We start from the raw sequence: 18,560 nt of genomic DNA, 5'->3' as shown, positions 1-18,560 counted from the left end.
TTTGATCACCAAACATTATGATATTTAACGTGGGGAACATGAATCCGTCCTGTGTCTGTGTGAGTGTGTGTGTGTGTGTGTGTGTGTGTGAGAGAGAGAGAGAGAGAGAGAGAGAGAGAGAGAGTTTTAGCTGTGTGTGTGTGAGAGAGAGAGAGAGAGCGCGTTACCATGTTGTTGACCTGGCCAGGTCCATTCCATCTAGGGTCGAGGCTTTTCGTGTGGAAGCGGCAAGACTCGACTTGCATGCCCCAGCTTTGATTTCCTTCTAAGGGTTCAAGCGCTTTCAGCATTGCGCTTCGAAAGTCTGTGCAAATCAACAGGCCAGCGTTGGTAGCCAGTAGGTTCACATGGTCATGAAGCTAGTGATTCAAGAAAGCAAATGAGTAAAAGAGCAAACTAAGAATTGTAAACCAGTGAAATTCTTCACGCATTTCGATTCACTGCATCTTTGGAAGAGCAAGGCTAGAGCGACAAGAAAAGGTTTGTGTGACACCTTGCAAGGTGCGCATCTGTGTAGCTGTGCACCTCGTGAAATTGCCGATGCAGGCCTGCCAGACTCCATGAGGATCTGCCGAGTATGGAGCTAAGACATTGGACAGCTACAAATAACCGCATACAATATAGACAATATTGTCAATCCATACTGGCTCATGAGACCCATTGGTAGTAGTGTAAAACAACATCACTGATGTTTGAGCATTACTTGCCAACTGTCGTAGAACGATTGCAGGATGAACAAAGGAACTTTGACATACTCCACAGTGTATTGTGGAAAGAAGCACTGCGCGCATAACAATTCCAATCACAGATACATTAATTAGGTGTTTCAAGGCAGGAACTCAACGATAAGAGGTATTTGCGCTTCGGATCTTAAAGAATCCAGGCTGCAAACGAAGAAGCTGCAGATGGCTGTTTAAAGCAACACCAATTCTCAGAATTTCAGCATACCTGACCAGGTTCCATGTTCGCGGTGCAGTTAGTGGGGAGTATAGTAACGTTCTGTGAGTCGATAAGGGGCAGAACGTTTGCGAAATCAGCCACGCTTAAAGTACGGTGCTGTATGTTGTTCTTACGTAGAGTAATTCCGTTGCAAGCAAAGTGATGTGTATAGTTACCTGCAGCGTAACGACGTCCATGTAGAACGCCCTAAATGAATATTCTCCTGCCACATTTGGTCTGGACCAGCGTGGAGTAAGCTTCGAATTAGATTAATGTGTACTAAAGCAAGTTCGAACTGTTATTTAAAGAAATGAAAGAGATCTGGTATTTTAATGATAACGGAGTCCGACGGCAGGTAACACACATTAAGAGGGTTGGATCAAGAGCAGCTAGGAAAGTAGCTCACACATCCATGAAAAACCCTCCATCGCTGAAGCATTTTACGTCTGTTTGCGCAGGCATCAAGTCTCTAAATTGGTTGCAATGGTGAAAGGCTGCCAAAGCCCCAGCAGACTCACCGGAGAGAATTACCTGACGCAAAAGATAGATATAAATAAGAGTCAAGATGAGTTTGTTAAATTAGAGATGTCTGACGAGACTGGGCTATATAACAACTTTGCGAAATACCTTTTCAGCATTGTTCATGCCTTTGCTCAGCAGATCATCGATGATCGCTTCCCACACTCTTTGTCCTCTGTAATAAACTGAGTATGTCTGCGAGCAAGGAGCCGGATCATTTTTCAAAAACATCGTACTCAGCGTGTGAACGTCAACTCAGTTGCTCGATCTGTCGAGGAAGAAAACTAACGAGGATCTGAAGCCACATTAAGACATGAGGCGTGGGGGACGTCTCAATTCGCTCGACATGACCTAAGTCTGACCTGGTTTGGCCGGGCTGTAACTTGCACAGCGGATATCACATTCCCACTGAAGGATGCTCCGTCACAGTACCTGACATAGACTCTGTTCCAGTTATAGAAACCTGCAGAAGGGAACGTGTGCCGTTACGTATCGGGCCGAAATGTTAGGCCCGAAATGTTAGGCAATCACCCAGGTCCCCAAGCCTAGCATGAAGTTGCCAAGATCAAAGTACGATACAGCTAGCTGTTTCGATTCCAATGACTTCAAAATGAGTAGCAGACCGTGCGAATTGCATGGAATTTGCACACCAGGATTTTCCGAGGGTACGCTGCTCAATTGTCCGTAAAAGCTAACAGCAGTCATGTAGGTAGACGATCCATACTTTGTAAAACTTCTGCTCAGACAATCTTGATTGCTGTAACACCATCCTCCTCCCTGATCCAACAACACATATTAATTAATGAGGTAGGGTATGCAAGAAATTGGGGGTGTACAGAGAAGGATATGTAGGAGATACGTCGAATATATAATCCCGGAAGAGTATAGAGAAATAGGCATACTGTGTAAAACGTGGAGCCTCATGCAGCTCTTAGATTGAGCGAAACTTCGTCTGTGCCTGAAAATTTTTTGGGATGAGGTACGTCATTGCAGCCTACTTACCTGTAGGTGAACAATCCAATTGTTTATCCCAGAACCATTGCCGCGGTCGAGATTGTAAGCTGGGAGACTTCCGTCCAAGCACACTGCAAATGGATACAAGACAGTCGCGGTTAATATATCAGACCTATTCTGTATTGCTTAGACTTAAAACAGGCTTTCAATATAGCAAATAACTGGAGTAGTCAGCTTAACAATGAGCATCTTAACGACGTCCAAATTAGATGGAAGGGACGTTCCTTCTGTGATCGATACATGATCATCAAAGGGAAATACGAAGACGGAGACCGGCACCCAGATTAGATGAAAGGGTTCCTTGTGTGATCGATAAATGATGATGAAATATTGGAAAGATGAAGATGGAGCTGCTTGCATGAGAAAGTACGGGCAGGAGCAGGGTACTGTAGTGATGAAATGTAATGAAGATTATCAATGCAAAGGAGCCAAAGCAGGAGCGAAAGATGAGGAGGAAAATGAGTACCAGCGCCGGAAAGAGAGGAGGAAGGAGGGAGAAGGGTGAGGTTGATGAGAGGGTGGAGGTCATCAGGGGGTGAAGGAAAGGAGGTGGAGGATGAGGATGAGGAGAGGGTGAGGAGGAGGAGGAGGAGGAGGAGGGGCGGAGAATTCATGGCGATATTGATCGATGGCAACAACGTGAAGCTAGTTGTAGCCAGCTCCTTCTGTTTGCATGCATGAAGAAGCTTTTGTAGCTGCATTGCCTTTGCTTACCCCACTCAACCTGGGTGCCCTCTCGTTACCACCAACGTTCGCCCACTAGCTATATGCGAGTCAATCATCTTATGTACCTCGGTTCAACAAAAGGGGTTTTTAAATAGCACAAACTCATTAAAATAATCCTAATAATAATAACAATAATTATTATAAAAGTAATAGCAATAATAACGGTAACAACAACAACTATTTATTATTATACATAGTACATATACTTATAGAACCGGAGGGAAAAAAAGGCAAGTTTGTATAGAAAAAGAAATCATTTTAAAGCCTTCTATTTTAGAGAAGGGTTTTTAATAATTCCCATTGAGCACAAGTGATACATTGGTTCATGTGCGGGTGAGTTTGGGACAGTCCAGACATCAGAAGCTAAGCTTTTGGCTTTCACTGCATATGAATATTTGGTTACAGTTGTCTTCTCGACATTCATATTGTTAAATTTGTAGAAATTAAAAATATTCTAAATGTTTTAATTTTATAAATGCCCAAGGGTTGCACTAATTAAGAAACCCTAGATATGATGTGCATTTCAAGGGGTATTTAAAAAACCCTTATCTGTAAATTTTGCATGGATGAAAAGACCACTTTTTGCTACACAAACTTACATTTTTTTTCCAAATTCCAATTAAAAACCCCCATATGAAATAAATTTTTATAAATTTACCTTGAAATTTTGAATTAAAAACCCATCCATTTGAAATCCCATTAGGGAAATTTGGAGCTCATTTTGGGGCCCTATAAGGACTTCCCTTGAGAATATTCTCTCAAAAAAGGGGGGCATGGATAATTTTTTGTAGATTAGCTCAAAACTTGTCGGACTTGGCATTTCTAGAACCTACTATTTGAGGGCTTTCCAATGATATATACCATGATGGGGTTTGGACATGGGAATGGAAAGATATAGGGAAGATTCCTTTCTTCTAGGAATCTTCCTATGTTACGTGAATATTATCTTATAAGAAAGGAATCTTTGATGTATCTTCCTATGTTACATGAATATTATCTTATAAGAAAGGAATCTTTGATGTATCTTTCCATTCCCATGTCCAAACCCCATCATGGTATATATCATTGGAAATCCCTCAAAGAGTAGATTCTCAAAATGACGAGTCCGACAAGTTTTGAGCTAATTAGCAAAATATTATCCATGCTCCACTTTTTTGAGAGAATATTCTCAAGAGAAGTCCGTAGAGGGCCCCAAAATGAGCTCCAAATCTCCCTAATGCGTGGTATACTTACACATTTTTAGGTAGACCCCCCGGGGATAAATGCTCTCACCTTGTAGGTCTCCACTTGAACAAGTGGCTTCACTACTAAATAGAAAATATATTCCAAAGGGTAACAATAAGACACAATGCATATTTGAGTCGTAAATTTGAGTCGTAACCGCTAACCAAAATTTATGTGGAAACTAATTACCCTATATATGTAGATCTATATGCAACTAACTCTCTCTCTTTGTGTGTGCGAACGTGCGTGCATGTGTGTGTGTTCCCCTTAGTCCCTTGTGATTCTTGGGTGTACATATCCTTTTCTGCTTTTAAAAGTTTTTTCTAGGAATCTGTGCACATCCACAGATATTGCATCCAGTGGATTTAATGGGATACATGCATAAGGATTGAAGAAGATCTTTGTGTGGACCTCTCACGACAAAAGTAAAGGGGATATTTTATATGATCTTTTGTTTTTCTCTTGAAAATATTTAGGTTTCTATTGGGTTTTTATGAGACTTGTAATATTGATAGTTCATTTATGGACTTGTGGGCTAATATAAGATGATACTTACTTTATCCCTTGATGTTTGTCTAAGGAATATGCTCTTGATGAGACCCACTTGATCAACCTTTGGCTATTAGGAGAGAGAAGGGGGAGTAAGAAAAGTACTTGACCACCCAGACTGATTACTCTAAAAGTGGGTTGTAATGGATGTATGGAGAGGTGGATACGAGTGCCTTATTGAATGTAGCTAAGGTACGTTTGATGTATGAGGACAAAGAAGGAATCCAAAGATTGGAGTAGTCTGCCAATGAAACAAAAAACCATGGCCCTTGTCTACCCATGCATTTTTTTCCTGTGCGAATAGAAAAACTGCTTGCTGTGAGTGCAGGAAAGAAGGAGAAGGAACAACGCTTTGGCTCACAGCAGCAGAAAGCAAATGATCGGCCCAAGCCTTAAGCAACCAATTTGCATGAGCTTTGGAGAGATTCAAGCTATTCGGGTCCACTGTGAAATACTTGTATATGTACACAATGCTTCAAGCCATTCTTTAGCACGTTTGTTGATATGCTCTAGCCTCTCTTAGGTTAGTTTGCTTGGCATTAGATACGTTCAAGTCAAAGAATAGCTTCTTTGGAATGAAGAACCCGAGTCAAATCTACTTGGGTATTGTGGCCAGCTCAAGACACAAGCCTTGGCCTTTGCAGCAAATATTTTAATACATGACTACGCAAGCTCTTTGAAGCTCATATGGCAATTGTTTAACTCCCTCTTTAGCCTTCTACATACGAAGCTCTCTACAAGCTCTTTGTTATGGCTGGTTTGGAGCATTTCTATGACGAGAATATGGATTCGTGGATTTGCCTTCGTCCTCCTCTTTAGTCTTCTTTTCTACAATCTTCACATAATAGAAACTTTGTAATGTAAAACATTGACTCTTGCACCAACCCACCTTCTGCCATGCTTCCCTTTGGTCTTGCTTTTTGTCTTACATATCCTTTCAACAGCTTCATAAATCGTTCTAAGAAAACATCCATTAGCTATGCAAAGTGCCTGTGTATGCCACTTCATTTGCCAAGTGCACGAGAAAATGCAATTCGATGTCCATGATACTCATTGGAAATTCCTTTTCAATCAAACATATGGCTTCAATTGCAAGAAGTCTCGTTTGCAGAATCAATGATTTCTTGATATTTTTTAATGATATCCACTTGCATTTTCATGTCGGTAAACAATGGAACTTGCCTTTGCAATGATCACATAAATTTGACATGCATTTGTATAGCCTCTAACATACCTTATGAATACATTGAGCTTGTTGATTGTGGTGAAGGAGCATCAAAGTGATTGTTAATCATGTCCTACATTATTTCATTTTCATTCAGGTCATCTTCCTCTTCACTATCTCTATTATGTTGCTCTTTCAGTTCTCTGTCTTCCCTTAGACTAGTGCTTTGATATCCTTGGGTCAATGTTGACTCGTAAGGATGATTATGCAATGCATGTGCTCTCAAACGTCTTGGAACAATTTCATCTCCGTGTATGAAAATAAGTAGTTTATCATCTCTCATAAGTCACATACAAGCACAGAAAGTTAGTACATGAAATGAATTTAATGAAATCATTCATAAAGAAGCTAAAACATGACTTCTACCTCAAAGCTCAACTGTATCTCTGGTAAGGATTGAAAGCGACCATATCTCTTTATGTGTGTTGTTGATATGTTGCTTAATGTCCTCATTTTTCCTTTGCATTGTGCAAAATCACAGAAGACTCGTTGATAAAGATTTGCTCTACTAGTTTCTTCTTCAAACTCTGATGAGCTTGAAGACATCTACAAAGGTTACACATGATTATTAAAACATCATAATCCATACATGAGAACAAAACATGCCAAAAATTGAACCCATTTTATTTAATCATTGACCATTCTCTATTCCGTCAATATTTATGTTGGAAAACACTTTGAAAATTTACTGGAAATGATATTTTCATCAATATTAACGTCGTCATGAAAACAATGTTGATAATGTTTTTTTGTTGATAGGACATTGAGCACTATCCAATTTATTCTTTATATATCACATGGAGCTGGTGAGGGTTCCATCACACAGTTTGATGCATAAAGCATAGCATTATGATTATTCATGAACCAAAAGAGGGGTTGCATGGGCAAAAACATGAAAATGTTCATTATTCACCATGAAAATGGGATTCGATGGCCATGGTATCTTGCACGGGCCTCAATGTAGGTGAGATTAAGTTTCTTGCAAATTATCATGGCCATTGGGTTCCCTTTGCCTGGCTAGAATAACACCAAGGCATTATTTAAAACCTAAAGAGGGAATGCATGGACAAAAAAATGGAAATGTTTGTTCTTGACCATCCAAATGGGATCCAATGGCCATGATACTTTTCAAGGTCCTCCAATATAGGTGAAAGTTTAAGTCCCTTGCAAAGTCTCATGGACATTGAGTCCCATTTTGTTAACAGATTGGTTAACAATATGCCACCGCTAGTTAAGTGATGTGATTGGATGGATAGTGGGAAGTCCGTAGAGCCAGGACTGTGTTTTGGAGCTAGATGGGCCCAAGAGGATGGTAAAATAATGAGAAGGGAGATTGGTATAAAGAGATTGGGGTTGGCCCTCCCTTCAAAAGGTGACTTATATAAAAGGCCAAACGTTTGACTTTGGTCTTCATTATTGTTTGCAAAAGGTTGAATACAAGCTCCCTCTTCTCTTCCAAGAGAGTGTTTTGGGTGTTCTCTTGTTTCCATTGTAGTGCCCTTGTGTTTGCCACTCCATCCCCCTTCACTCTCCTCTTCCCTTGTCCTTCTCCTCTCCTTCTCCTTCCCTTCTCCCCTCTCTTCTCCCCTCTTCCCCTTCCCTCTTTCTCTTGTGGAAACACATTGCAACAATCTAGAGGCCGCTTGAGTGACACTTGCGGATGGCTCGTGCCTTGCATTGCTCTCACAAGGAGTAGCTTGGAGTGGAGGTTCCATTGGCATCTCTTCAACATCCCCATGACACGTGAGTCACCACCGAGACCCACACATTTTTGGCACCGTTGCCGGGGAATGGAGGTATGTTTTTGCATTGCACTTGTCTTCCTTCGTTATCTACCCAATGCACAAGGCTTCAAGCTTAACTTGGAGATTTGTTAGTAGAGTTGTAGGAGAGGAAAGGGTGAAGAAGTGAGAGTTTTGGAAGGAAAAGTTAGGAAAGCTGTCATTTTCTGTTGGAAAGTCATTTTGGATCATTTGAAGCTTGCTGTTCATGCTTTTTAGTGTTTTGAGTTGATAGGAACCTAGTTTGTAAGATTTCTACATAGTGTATGACGTCCAAACATAGAAAAAACAACAAAAAATGATGGTTCATGCTGAATTTCAAAGTGGTTTTGTGTGGTCAAACTCGCCCCTCAAGAAATCTTGCATTTTGGCTTTCAAAAGTTGTTTTTCTTTCAAGTTCTTTTCATTGAGTAGGTAGATTAGATAGTTTAGCATCCCTCCATCACAAAAAAACATGAATAGAGACTTCCAAATCATCAAGAATAATCAAGACCCAGTCGGCAAAATTGCATGTCTCTATCCCCATGGGTCGGCGTGATAGTGCTATCCCGTTGCTATTGCCATAGCTGTATCTCACCGGTCAAACTTGCATTGACCCGTTGCCATAGCTCTATCCTGATGGTCAAACATGCATTGACCCATTGCCTTAGTGCTATCCCCTTGACTATTGCCATAGCCGTATCCCATCGGTCAAACTTGTGTTGACCTATTGCCTTAGCGCTATCCTGTCGAGTTGCTATCCCGTTGGCCATTGCCTTAACTCTATCCCACCGACCTGACACATGTCAGTACCTAATGAGACATCCTAATTAATTACTGTCAGACAGCTATCCCACTGGTCAAACTTACATTGACTCAGTGCCATAAGGATATCCTATTGATCGTTGCTTTAGCCCTATCCCCATGGGTCATCGCCATAGCTCTTTCCCGCCGATCATTGCCTTAACTTTATCCCGCCGACTTGCTATCCCCATGGGTTGTTGCCTTAGCCCTATCCCCATGGGTTGTTGCCATAACTCTATCTCAGTGGTCAAATAGGATTTGACTCGTTGCCATAGCTCTATCCCGTCGACTTGCTATCCCATCGATCGTTGCCCTAGCCCTATCCCCACGGTCATAGGGATAGCTTTGGGAACACCAAAAGCAAGAAAAAGCACATGAAAATTGGAACCCTGAGAATCAAGAAATGATGAAATTTGCATGCAAATTGCATTGAAATAAACTTAGAATTGAGGTCTCCCCTGTGCCAATGAACACATGATCTTGAGAGATCAGGAATAGTCCTATAAGATCACCTTGAGCCTAAAGACAATGCCTCAAATATAATCTTGTTGACCTCCATACCTACCTTGGCATCCTCAGGGTCAGTAAGCTCAAAAGTCAGTTCTCACTCATTGAAAGATCCACAACTAGCTGAATTATTTAGCTCGGAGGAGTCCCTGAGTTAGGACAGAGACATGGGTGAGCCCTCCAATGTTTGTAGCTCTAGAATCCATCCCCATTGATCTCCACTCTCCTACCGTCCTCTATAGCAATAGCAATGACATGAAGGGAAACCTTTTCCAACATCATGGGAAGGTTTGGATTGACAGACCTAGTAGAGTGGCTAAACCCTTTTGCTAGACAAACTAGGACAATGTCAGAGGCTCAAATGTCAACCCAACCATTGATGTTAGAAGCAATACCCAGGGAACCAAGTCCCACAATACCTAATGGCAATCAACCCCCATTGTACCAATTCTTTGATGATAGACAATTCCATGGGGATGGATTTGGACCCAGATTCTCATAAGGGTCTTAGAATCTAGAGCAAAGGGGACAGAGGAGTAACCATGAAGGCCCACAATTAAGACCCTCCACCTCAGAATCCCCTATGATGTCTTCTTAGCAACAAAACATGGGAGATATTCCCTACCCAACAAGTTCCCCTTATAAGCCTATGCCTGCAGGGGATATACCACTCCCTAGAGGACCTCCAGTCCAACCTGTTAGGCTCAACCTGACCCAAGTCACAATGCCAATGCCTAGTGGGCCAGGATCCTCCCATCCCAACCTCTTGTCATCAAATCCATGGAACCCTTCATCAGAACCACCAATGTACGGGACAGGGCCCACCATTCCACAACCTCCTCCTATATCACAAACGGTCCACCACCAATGTTTCTAGGAAGGGATAACGACCCCTCAAGGAGTAAGCCTATCACAATCTCTAAGCTAATCACTAAGTTTGTAGGAGAAGGAGAACCAGTCTCCCATGTTGAGCGGTTTGAACAAATCCATGACACCTTTGGTGATATTGGGGATCTAGACAAGGTTAATGCTTTTAGCTTGAGTCTTGATGGCAAGGCTAGACAATGGTTTAGAGCCTTACACCCTGTGGAGAAAATAAATTGGGACACATTGTGTAAATCCTTCATTGTGGGGTTTGCCCCCAGTGGTCCCAAGTGGAGCCCGCTTAACCATATTTATGAGGTGAAGCAGAAGGACACTGATTCCTTAAGAGACTATATCACTAGGATTAAGCATCTGAACTCATGATGTGAACCCCATGAGAGGATGATTGACATGCAACTTCTACCACACTTTCTCATAGGGCTACGAGATGCTAAGCTACATGATCATTTGTTTGCTATGAATCCCACATCGTTTGATCTATGCAGCAAGATGGCGATACACTTAAGGGATAAGATGAGGGAGAAGCCCCAATAGGATAAATCCTTAGCTTCCTTAGATATATCCCAAATAGCACAAGAAATCCTACTGCTTTGAAAAGATTTGGCCGCATGGCCAAATCTCCCTAGACCCTTGTGATGATTAGAAAGAAGCTAGCAAGATTTGGCTGCACAGCCAAATCTCCCTAAACCCTTGTAATTTATAAAAGCTAGAAAGATTTAGCATTGCAGCCAAATCTCCCCAAACCTTAATGCTTTGAAAAGATTTGACTGCATGGCCAAATCTCCCCAAACCCTAGTGCTTTGAAAAGATTTGGCCGCACGACCAAATCTCCATAGACCCTCGTGATTAGAAAGAAGCTAGCAAGATTTGACCGCACGGCCAAATCTCCCTACATCCAGGTGATTTAAAAGAAGCTAGAAAGATTTGACCGATTTGAAAGAAGCTAGCAAGATTTGGCTACATGGCCAAATCTCTCCAGACCCTAGTGCTTTGAAAGAAGCCCACAAGATCTGGCCACAAGGCTAAATCTCCCCAAACTCTGGTGCTTTGAAAGAAGCCCATAAGATTTGGCCACACATCCAAACCTCCCCTTCTGGTGCTTTAAAAGAAGCCCATAAGATTTGGCCGCACAGCCAAATCTCCCTAGACCCTAGTGCTTTCTCAAATCTACCACTATGTCTAGTGTCAATTCTTGATTCTATTTCAGATATGTTTATCGATAATGTGTTTTGTTTAACATTAAAGAATATAAAGATGATAATTTGTATATTGCTTGGATTTTTTACAGGAAAGACAAAAATGTGAAGAAGGTTGAGAAAGTTGTAAGTGGATTTAGAGAAAAAAGTATACCTTGGTACTTTGACATATATAGTATTGAGGGAGCATAATTGACACGAGTTCACTTATTTGTTTTGTTACCTAGTAAAAGTGCATACACTTGTGTTGGATCGGTACATCAAATCACAGAAGATGTGGTTGGAAAAGAGGGAGATATTGGATTGTTGATCATTATAAATGAAAATAAGAAATTTCTCTTGGATCCTAGTGATTATGAAGCATCTCATATGAAGTCTGATGTAGATGACAACATGCACTCAAGAGGCTGGAAAAGTGTTGAATCAGTTGATGGAAATGAAATTGACACAGTGACAACAATCATTGAATCATATCGTAAAGTTTCAGCAACATTAAAGAAGCACAAGAGTGGGGAAGATAGTGGGTAAGGAACAAAGAAAGGAAAGTCGACTATGGTTCAAGCACCAGGTGGTAGCGGAGAAGGGGCAAAGAAAGGAAAGCTAACTATAATTGATGTACCAGAGGAAGGAACACCTCCAGAGGGTATGCTAGCAGTTGTGGAAAGAAGCAGTGGTAGTGAATTGGAGCCAAGTGGAAAGGTCATAGGAAAAAAATGGCAAAAGAAACCATCAGGCTTGGTGGAATATGAAAAATACTACCCATTCGGGTTGCATGCAAGATTTCCAATTCCAGTTGCAAGATGTCAAAAAGCTCCTCCAAGCTATGTATATAGAGGGTTGAACAAAGAGCATGTGGAGAAGCTTGGTGCAGACTTCGGTTATAACTCTAGGCCTCTTGCTGTTGTAGCGGATTTAATGCCTTTCAATCCTGAAACAAAGCAGCCCCTAGAAATGGTAGATAAAATGGATTAAACCAAGTGCCACTATTGGATACTATCTGGACAACATTCAATTCATGCTACTAAAATATTCACATCTAATGATGATAATAGCATGACCCAAAGAAAGAAGTACTACTGCACCCGCTAGGTGAGGATTGTAGTGAATTGTCCCGCACGCTTTTGTGTGGAGATATCAAAGATGGCAAACCTGGAGTCTCAAAATATCTTGAGACAATCTCGATACAGTGATATACTTAAGCAGGTGAGGAGTCAATGGATTCTCTTTAACAGACCAAAGAAAGCACAACAAGGGCTTGCAAAAGGACATCCAGATCATGAGAATTGGGATGTAAGTACAGATTTTAATTATAAATTAATTTCCATTGGTCTATTTTCTTAATTATTGCATTTTAATGGATTCATATATTTTGCAGGCTTTCATTGACACTGGCAAGGTAACATTGGGCAATAGCTTTGCCACAAAGGATGTACATATGATCATCACAAGCGATGCCATTTATGATGGTTGGATCTCCATCCTTGAGGATTACATTGCAGGCAAATATTCACAAGATGGAAAATGCCATAGGCAACCCACAGTCTCAATGTTTAGATGCTTGCGTGGATTGAGTGATGATCAAATTGGTCATATTCAAAATGGCATTAAGGAAGGTAGAGTAGTCATAGCTAAAACAAAGACTGATGCCATGATTCTTGATATTGAAGGATGAGCTATGTAGATCAAGAGAGATGCTGCACTACAAGAAGAACTTTATATGTTTATATCGGCAGAACGGCCTTCTTTAATGTTAAAAAATTGGGATGAGTGTAGATTACATTTTAAAATTAGTCCAGAATTGTATCATCAGATTCATGGTTGCTTTGACTAATGGTTAAAAGTGAAGCTTCAACAGGGCAAGGAAACTCCACCATTGCCTGATGCTGCAAAGGGGTATCTGAGGTGGATTATAAGACAAAGTGAAGGTGCAAGTCATGGACCGAATTCCACCCAGCCTTGGAGGTTCTATAGAGTCGGTTCAAACATGGAGGGAATGGAATTTATACATAATGTGTACCAAGAGCCAATGGCAATAGGGGTTGCTTTTTTGGATGTGATGTATGGACCAAGTAGAAGTAGAAATTGGAACGAGGATCTGGAATGAGGATCGCTTTGAGTGTTTGTTGAAAAGCTTGATGACAATCGCTTCTCCCCCAGTGCAATTTCTTCTTGTGGTGTTCTTGACCATGGATCATGTATCATGTTTGAAGAATGCATTAATAAGACATGCGAACAATATAAAATACACTTCGGTTGCCTTAATTTTGAAACCGCAGATATATTTGTCACTAGATCTATGGATGGCTTAATTGCATGTGTATTGGTAAGCAAGGAAAAGCATTTCAATGATATTGAGTGCTATACCAATGCACAATGTAAGCCATCAATATATGTTGTAGATGAAAAATATGAAAAATCAAGTGGTGCAAAAGAATCAAGTGATGAGGAGGATGATGATGATGAATTTGACATTGAATTGTCCTTGGAAAGAAAATGTTCAAGTATCATGAAAGACATGATCATGGGTTTTTGTCGAGAAGATGAGTATGTATTGGACTTGTTCTCTGAGGGGCTTGCTGCAATAGAGTCTCTTTCTTGGAAGAGGTGTGTTGTTTCAATTGTTGAGACTTATGAGGAGTTGGCAAAGGTGGAAAGTATCTGTTGCACGTATGCTTACAGTAATCATGAAATTCAAAAATGGGTTGGCTTGCAAGAACCAATATTGGCAATAGAGGGGGTACCAAAAGAAGATGATACAACTGAAGGTGGAGGGGATAAAGAAATTGATACCATACCAGGACAAAAAGAGCTTCAACCCTTCAATGAAGAGCAGTGTGAGCATTTACAAAAACATGCTTTAAAGTTTTGGGAAACAGAAGAGGAAGCAACAGGTCCTTGAAATTGTCCTTTTATATGGTGTTCGTGTTTTCCATATGTTATCTTGCTATATTCTCCATATGATGTATTAATTTCATTCCAAAGATATTTGAATATTACTTGGAAATTTCTTCTATCTCATTGCCATAATTCAAGCATTCATATGTATTCTTGAATATGTTAAATTTTCTATATTTCATGAAAAGATGTGTTTCCATGTTGTAATTGTATGGAGTGTGATACACATCCAAATTTATTTATGAGTTCATAAATGTTAAAAAGTGTGTTAAGTCTTGATCGTAATGAATGAATTAGCGTAAATTGTTGTTTCTATCCTTATTCACTTCATATGAATGCTCAAATATGTTTTGCCCACTTGGCCAAATCTTTTCTTAGTGGGAGCACTTGGGCAATGCTAAATAATGTTGGACTCCACTCTATCTATTATGCAAAGGTTGTTTTTGGCATTGTAAGGATATGTAGTTTTGGGGATTAAAATAACTTGAAAGGGTATAGATTCAACAACTTGAGGGGGTATACTAAGCATATGAACATGAATGCTTTCTTTTTTTTAGTAATCCACTCGGGGGGGTCACCATGTATAAACTCTCTATATAGGATGAATGTGGAAGTGGAGCTTAAACCATTAATGAGAGTGTGGTTGTTTTAAAGAGGAATGCAAACCAACAAGAACAGTGTTCATTGATGTTTCGCCTTACATGGGTTGTGTTAATCCAGCAAAAAATTGCATTTTCCCTACAAAATTTGATATAGATTGTGGTGATTCTATTTTGCTTCATGAGTTATTGCCGTACCTATAGATGCTAGATGATGCAGTAGATGTGCGCAGTGCCATCTCTTCTAACAGATTTGGTCAAGCTCCGATTGTCGAAGGGCATGATATGTTCTATTATTTTCAACCAGTGATCCTTGAATTCAAAGAAAAAAACAAAGAAGTGCTCTAAAGGATGAATGTCGAATCTCATATGTCTACTCATATTTCAAAAAAAGACACAGAGAAAGGTATTGCTTCACCTATAACCAAAATTAGAGTAAGAGAGACTTTTCCTACTACAAGAAATATGGTGCATGCTCAACATGTTACATTGAATGAAGAGGAATAATGCATGCTAGGAAAAATTGCCAAAATGGGGCCGTTGAAAGATAGTGAGGCAAAACGCTTTGCTATGGCCACAAAGCCGGTATCCTCGAACAAAATTCCAAAGATAAGACTCCGGGTCTTCCTCTTAGGTCCCTCGAAACACTAGAATCTTAACCATGATGAAACACAAAAAAGAAACACCAAGATCCAAATAATATCCCAAACAAGATCCAAATAAGATCCAACAAAGCCTTAGTATACCAAGATCCAAATAATATCCCAAACAAGATCCAAACAAGATCCCACAAAGCCTTAGTATACCAAGACCAACTTATTATGCATAACCACTTGTTGAAAAACCTCCACAATGTGATCCTCCAAAATCTTCAAAAATAAGTGACCAACCAGTACCATGAAAAAATTGTGTATACATGCATTCAAGAATCACCCTTGTCATCACAATTGGAAGTGCACATAACAGCTTCAAGATATTGTACTCTTCATCATTTGCATAGCAAAATAAGTTGAAAGCATTGAGAATCACCACTCCACTATTATAGTCAAAAACTACCCAAAGACTCAACTCTTCTTCACACCAAGCTACCAGTGCATGAAATAATCCCCAATCTATCATTGTGCTACTACTGCGGTGTTGTCGATTCACCAACATATTCAAGAGTGCAAACATAAAGGATATGATCATGATGACTGTGCGAATAGCTTGAGCATCACCTTCACAATCTTCTAGTTCTCTTAAACGGGCACGGAGTTCTTCTAGGCATCTTCTTTATCACATCAGAAAACACATGCCTATACTAGGCATAACATGCAATCAAGTACACCCAAAACCATTTAGTAAGGTGGGATGAATCCAATACCAAACGTACCCGACGTCTCCACCAAAAGATGTGACATGAAGTTGGGGGTAATAAACTGCACGCACCTCTTCACTTCCTACTGCTTTCGAACTGCGTGATAGAGATATTTATCATCATTGGGAAAGGGACATTAAAAAGAAGCTTTTATACCCAGAGACCACACCATACTTTCCTCCCTTAGATGAGAATGAAGATGGTAACATCCCAAGTGATGTTGTACTCAAGCATAGGGAGAAGGAAAGGATCAGTGGAGGCCATAATCTTAGCAAGCCGGTTTGTGCCAAAGAGAAGATCAATACGTTGTTAAAAGAAGATCTTGTGGCTCAACATAACATGAATTGATATATATCGAGGAGTTTGAAGGGGCTGATTGGGTTGGGTGGCTAGGTTCCGGGGAAACATTGCACCTCCTTCATAGATACCTTTACAATTACCTCAAAACACTTTGCAAAATATCATAAGACACAGAGACCCATAACTTTCAGTACAGACATGATATCAAATGTTCAAACACATATTAAGATGCGCCTTAAAATGGGCTTCGCTCTAATAGAAGTTTCGTAAGAAGCAGAGAAGCAATCGGAAAGATATGGGCAGTTTACTGGATGGGGATAAAACTGTCTGAAAAAGAAATAGTCACATGTAGAGAGTCATAGATTTTTGGTTTGCAATCTACTATAATAATTGAAGACATAGTATGATGATCCTCAAAGGGATCTTCGCATTGATATAAGTTTCCTTCAAATCGGATCATTATGAGCAAAATATTGACAGGGGGTCAAACTATCATGAAAAACACCTACGCCTTCTACCGACTTGGCAAAATACTACCTCCATGCTTAGACTTCATCAACGATCCAAGTCACATAGAGGTCGCCTAGGAGGGAAGTAAGAGCTCCCTTTGTGGCTTGGTAAATAGATAAACCATGTATACGCAATGAGTAGCTGAATAGACAACACTTTTGAGCACTTTGGAAGAGAAAGCAATGGAAAAAGGGAAGAGACACTCAAGAGAGAGAACCTCAAGTGACCTTTATTACGAATAGAGTGAGACTCCACTCCAATGCAACTCAGAATACTATAAACACAAGGGAGAGGAAGAGATTTCATATGTACAAGAGGAGCAGAAGCTCCAAGACTACTCATAGAGAGAGAATGAACTAGAGAGAGATGGACTCAAGAGTTTACATAAGAGAATATCTACAAGAGGGAGAGAAGGCTCATGTAAGAGGCTTGAGGAGACTAGAGCTAGAGAAATATGAGGGCTAATGGTGGAAGAGATGATGAACAAGGGAGAGGAGGTCTCCTTTTATAGAGATTTTGTCACCCTCCTTCACCCATTTACAATTGCTGCCTATAGTTTCCTTTCCCCATCAATCACATAAGCCCGTATGTCACCATCCATGTCCTTTTTGGCTACTCTTGCCATGAAACCCATCAAAAGATGCTCAAGACTCTTAAAATATTGGGTAAGTCAAGAGTCTCCCCACATGGAGCCCATAGGGTCCCTCTCTTTTCCATATGTCCACATCCTCAACCCCATAGTATCCCATACACAAATAACTCTCACCCCATACCAAGGTATTTATCATTCATACACATGGTATTTACAATGATCCATTCCACTCATCCTCTTAATCCCATACAATATCTTAGAAAACAGAAATAAGTGAGAGCCGCTAGGCTATCACTTGATACTAAAACTCTTATCAAACATAGAGAAAAAAATACCAATGCCAAATGAAAAATATCAGTTTTTAGCATCACAACACTTAGGAGATAATAATCCTCTTTGTAATCCTCTCATCTTCTTCATCTAGTTCCCTTGGCTGTTGAACTATACTTGGAAAGATCTATAATTTCATCAAAGTCTCGCACACAACACAAGCAGTTTGACATTGTGGCTAGATTGGGGGTTTCTTTTCATGTGCCATGAGGATTGGAACTCTCGACAACAAGGCAAGTGAGGAGACAAAGATGAAGATGCCCAACGTGGTGAAAAGGAGACAAAGACTTCAGGACTGTGAGTAACATAATATTCTATGTGGGTGGTAGCACGTTTGGTCGGTACACTTTTTGTGCTTAAAAGCTAAGAATCTAAGAAGTAAAAAGGACATGCAAATAACATGCCAAAACACATACATAGCAAAGTAATCACAAAAGAAAGCAGTGACAAAGCACCACTAAAGCATTGTGATAGCATTGAAAAGCACATCTAAAACACTCCTTAAATAGAAAGCAGTGGGCAAGCATTGTCATAGCAATGAAAAGCACATGTAAAACACTCCTCAAATAGAAAGCAATGGGCAAGCAACCACAAATCAGTGTTAAAGCACTAATAAAGCAGTAACAAGC

At 40.3% G+C, this 18,560-nt stretch overlaps 1 protein-coding gene across 1 annotated transcript; it reads right to left on the bottom strand.

Moving 5' to 3' along the window:
* Positions 1–437: 437 nt before the first annotated feature.
* On the bottom strand, positions 438–3,086 carry LOC147880014 (pectin acetylesterase 8-like). The gene is made up of 10 exons (XM_087371640.1): positions 2,939–3,086; positions 2,461–2,543; positions 2,109–2,235; positions 1,821–1,921; positions 1,567–1,653; positions 1,346–1,470; positions 1,116–1,176; positions 949–999; positions 704–781; positions 438–599 (listed from the first exon to the last, which is right to left on the bottom strand). The coding sequence occupies exons 1-10, from the start codon at positions 3,084–3,086 to the stop codon at positions 438–440; spliced, it is 1,023 nt and encodes a 340-aa protein (XP_087227766.1).
* Positions 3,087–18,560: the final 15,474 nt, after the last annotated feature.

Source organism: Dipteris shenzhenensis, chromosome 33, assembly GCF_047967505.1.
Source record: "Dipteris shenzhenensis isolate YYH24624 ecotype China chromosome 33, Dip_SZ_1.0, whole genome shotgun sequence".
NCBI classification, from domain to species: domain Eukaryota; kingdom Viridiplantae; phylum Streptophyta; class Polypodiopsida; order Gleicheniales; family Dipteridaceae; genus Dipteris; species Dipteris shenzhenensis.
This window is presented reverse-complemented; position numbering and strand designations above follow the sequence as displayed.